Source organism: Galeopterus variegatus, unplaced genomic scaffold, assembly GCF_000696425.1.
Source record: "Galeopterus variegatus unplaced genomic scaffold, G_variegatus-3.0.2 Scaffold1630, whole genome shotgun sequence".
Lineage (NCBI taxonomy): Eukaryota > Metazoa > Chordata > Mammalia > Dermoptera > Cynocephalidae > Galeopterus > Galeopterus variegatus.
In genome coordinates, this window is record NW_007727741.1 from 142,966 (window position 1) to 146,790 (window position 3,825).

At 36.7% G+C, this 3,825-nt stretch overlaps 1 protein-coding gene across 1 annotated transcript in view; it reads right to left on the bottom strand.

Moving 5' to 3' along the window:
* Positions 1-3,825, bottom strand: part of LOC103594828 (serine/threonine-protein kinase Nek10-like) — a gene marked incomplete at its 3' end in the record, with an annotated part of 177,347 nt that overhangs the window by 139,480 nt on the left and 34,042 nt on the right. The window contains 3 exon segments of the mRNA XM_008578105.1: positions 1,618-1,704; positions 2,311-2,390; positions 2,946-3,111. Coding sequence (XP_008576327.1) covers positions 1,618-1,704; positions 2,311-2,390; positions 2,946-3,111 — 333 coding nt within the window.

Below are 3,825 nucleotides of genomic sequence, written 5' to 3' on the forward strand. Positions count from 1 at the left end.
GTCCCGCCCGTACCGGACCGGGACCGGCAATGGGATCGCAAACCTCGGTGCTGCACCCGCACCTCGCTCAGCCAGTGAGCGGGAACCGGTCTGTATGTGGGATCCGAACCCTCGACAGGAGCGCCGCCGCGCTCCCGAGCGGCGCACTGTAGCAGTGCACCACCGGGCCGGCCCACCTTCTCAAGCTTTCTACACCAAGCATTCCTTAAAACGTATCACAGCGTATGCATATATTTCCTACCCCATCCCCACATAATCTGCTATCAGATTAATCTTTCAAAAATAAATCTGATAATGCTTAAAATCTTTGAGTCCCAATAATGTTCATGACAAAATCCACATCTTTATTTAGGACACAGAGCCCTTCGTGACCTGGATAAAGGTGCCTTGCCTTATCTGTAAAATATGGAAAATAATAGGGTTATCGTGTAGATCAAATGAGTTAAAACACAAAAGTGCTTACAGCAGGTTCTGGCATATAGAAAGCACTGATCAAAGTTAGCTACATTTTAAACTTATCATTAATTGTCTGTTCCCGTTTCCTAGCACTTTTTCTCCTTTGCTCCAGCTGTGCCCAGCCATGCACATTCCTCTAACACATCCAATGTCATGCCTCCTAGTTGTGGCACATTCTGTTTTCACTTGCTGTCTCCCTCTGCCTGGATACCTTCTCTTTCCTGGAGAGGAAACCTGGCATGACCTTCACTCTAAGTAGGAGGTCTCTGCTCTATGCTCCCAGAGCAGTCCGGGCATTCATCTATCGCACCACTTACAGCGCCCTTGACATATGATGAAAACAGTGATTTGTCGGTCCGTCCCTTCTCCCACATGATACTCTCGTATCTTATTCATCTTTGGTTTTTCAACACCTCATGCAGAGTCTGACACCTCATTTGTTGGGTGAGTAAGTTCAAATACACACAAGTACATGAGTAAGTTCAAATACACACAAGTACACAGACTCTTGTCTATATTTAATGCTCTTTTACTAGAGCACTTTCTTCTTTCAAGAAGAATCCAAAAGGATTTACTACGAGTTAAACATCAGGGCATCATTGCTTGAGATTTCTGTTATCTATCCTGCCTCTAGGAAATTTTGACTTATTCAACTAAATATCAAATCACGTAGACCTTTTTTGGCAGCTGTTCAGTATGGGGATCAAACCCTAGACCTTAGTATTATCAGCACCATGCTCTAATCTACTGAGTTAATCAGCTGGCCCCGCAATTTATTTTACTTGCCTTAAGCAAAATGGATTTTAGCAATCTAATTATTTGTTGCACACATAACCTGAAATTACTAAACATAGAGCCACCTCAGAATTTCTTTCCCTAAAAAGATAGTATGTAAGCGAATGCAATAAACAAAAATATTAAAAATATAATCATAAGATTTATATGATAGATTCTTTGCCCAGATCAAGAAGTAATGCAGTACTAGATAAATCAATATACCTCTCTGCTGTAGGGTTTTTTTTATATAAACTTAAACAGAAAATAATTGCCAAGCTGACTTATGATGCTCAGTTACAATGTAAATAATATGACATAATAAAAATAATAATAAACATTTGCATTGAATATAAGACATTGTCTTTTTCCTGTTAGCAATCTTACCTTTTGGAAAGCAAGTCATATTCATGTAAAATAATCAACAAATTTTCTACAATGTTGAGTTCAGTTATCTTCTCCCTACATTCAGCACTACAAATTGAAAAGTATTAGTAACTACTAAAAACCTATCTTACTACATTCACTTATTTAGTATCCTAGATCTTATATTATCTCAAGAGGAGAAGCAAACAAACAAAAAAAAATGCTGTTCACAAAAAAGCAAAGACCCACCTATTGGTATAAAAATGTACTTAAAGCTCATTTATTTAAAATAATCATGAGATCTATAGAAAACAAGTTTTCTAAAAAATATTTTTAAGCCAAAAATGTTTTAAAATGTTTTGTGTGTTAGAATAAATATACAGGTAAGAATGAAAAAAGAAGAGCAGGGAGATTCAACCACTAGAGAAATATGGTAATTTTACAAGTAGAAGTAACTGAGGGTTGGATGAAAAGACTAGGTAAATATTTCTAATCAGGAAGAAAAAGTAAATTTAAAACTGCAATTTGCCTTTCCAACTTAAACTTTAAAATGATGCTTTCCACACAGGATCCTTTTCAACATATAAATGTTTTTTCACACTTATTTTTCACAAATTTTTATTGGGTAGGTGACAAAGTAACTGATCTAGTTTGCATCCCTCCCACTTAAACTGCGACAGCAGCAGAGCTGTAAGTATCTTAAAATACACTTACCTTTCAGCTAAACTAGCCAGAGCCAAAAGAGAACCCAGCAGAACATTAGTATCTCGGGCACCAAGTAAATTCACTAACGTCTGCAAAATGAAACAAAATAGAGTTTAATTATGTAAGTACTACAAGCTTCTTGAATAGCATGTTTCCTTCTCAAGATCACAGAGGCTTAACTTTTTTTCTTTTTGGTCAATATTTTAAAATGTATGAATAAGCATATACAATGAAGCACAAATTGTGTATACCATTTTATAGCTACTCTTTTGTTTTTTTCTTAATGTTATTCACTAAAATTTTTCCATGGCATTAAATATGTCTTTATAAAAATTATTTTTTTGTCAATACAGTTAAATTATTTACTACAGTATGGCTTTACTATGGAATAATGAAAAATGTTATGCCCTATCAACCCTTATGTAGGTCCTTTTATTTATTTTTATTTTTTGTAGTCAATGTAGATGCTTAACCGCAAAAGGAGTTTTAAAATATCCAGTTCTTTACAGAGGTCGGTATCCATCCCCTATCAACCCTTATGTAGGTCCTTTTATTTATTTTTATTTTTTGTAGTCAATGTAGATGCAAAAGGAGTTTTAAAATATCCAGTTCTTTACAGAGGTCGGTGTCCATCCTCTCCTTACTTTTGAACTTTTGAGAGTAGCCCCTTGTGACCATTCCTTGCCCAGGACAGGAAACGAAAGGGAGCAGGCCACATGACCAGCCTGGTTCTCACACTGCCCTCTGTTTCCATGTGCCCAGGCATTCTGCTCTGCCACTTCTGATCCCTCCCAGGGAGAAGTGGGGACACTAGTGATATAGATTATAATACTGGTAGCAACTAGTCATTGAGAACTTACTCCGAGCCGGGCATTGTGCTAGGCACTTTCCAAATTATGAAACTGTTTTTCAACAAAATGTTGAAACTTTCATTTTTTTTTTTTTTTCAAACTAAGTGAAATTTGTCAACAGTCTGGAGCACGCCGCTTGCCTCTCAGATTTCTAACTGATGTTGAGAGTTGAACATCATTTATGTTCCTGAGCATCGTCCTAAGTAACGTGGCTTAGCTGGAAGTCTTCCATATCTTGACAGTTCCCTTCCCTGAATTCTCACTAATGCAAATTCTCTTATCTTCTCTCTACATTTTCAGAACTCAGAGCACCCAAAAAAGTGCATACCCAAAATTCTCCAGGCCACAGCTCCACCTGTGCAATGACTGCTGTGATGATTTTTTTGGTTTCCATTATGTGGGTTTTTCCCCTTCATGATTTCTTTCTTTATTTAATGAAGCTGCCATTATCTTTGTTTCCCCAATCCCTTCCCATTTTTCTTCTCTCACTTTTCTTTTCTCTCTCTCTCTTCTAACAGTGTTTCCCAGACTTCAATCTCAATATATCATTTTCACAATTTTTGCCACATTCACTTAACAGTTTAATGCTAACTCAAAAATTTTCTTCCAATTCTAAGCAATAATATCAGTGAAATAGATGACTATTGAAATGAAAAATGTTGACCTGTATATC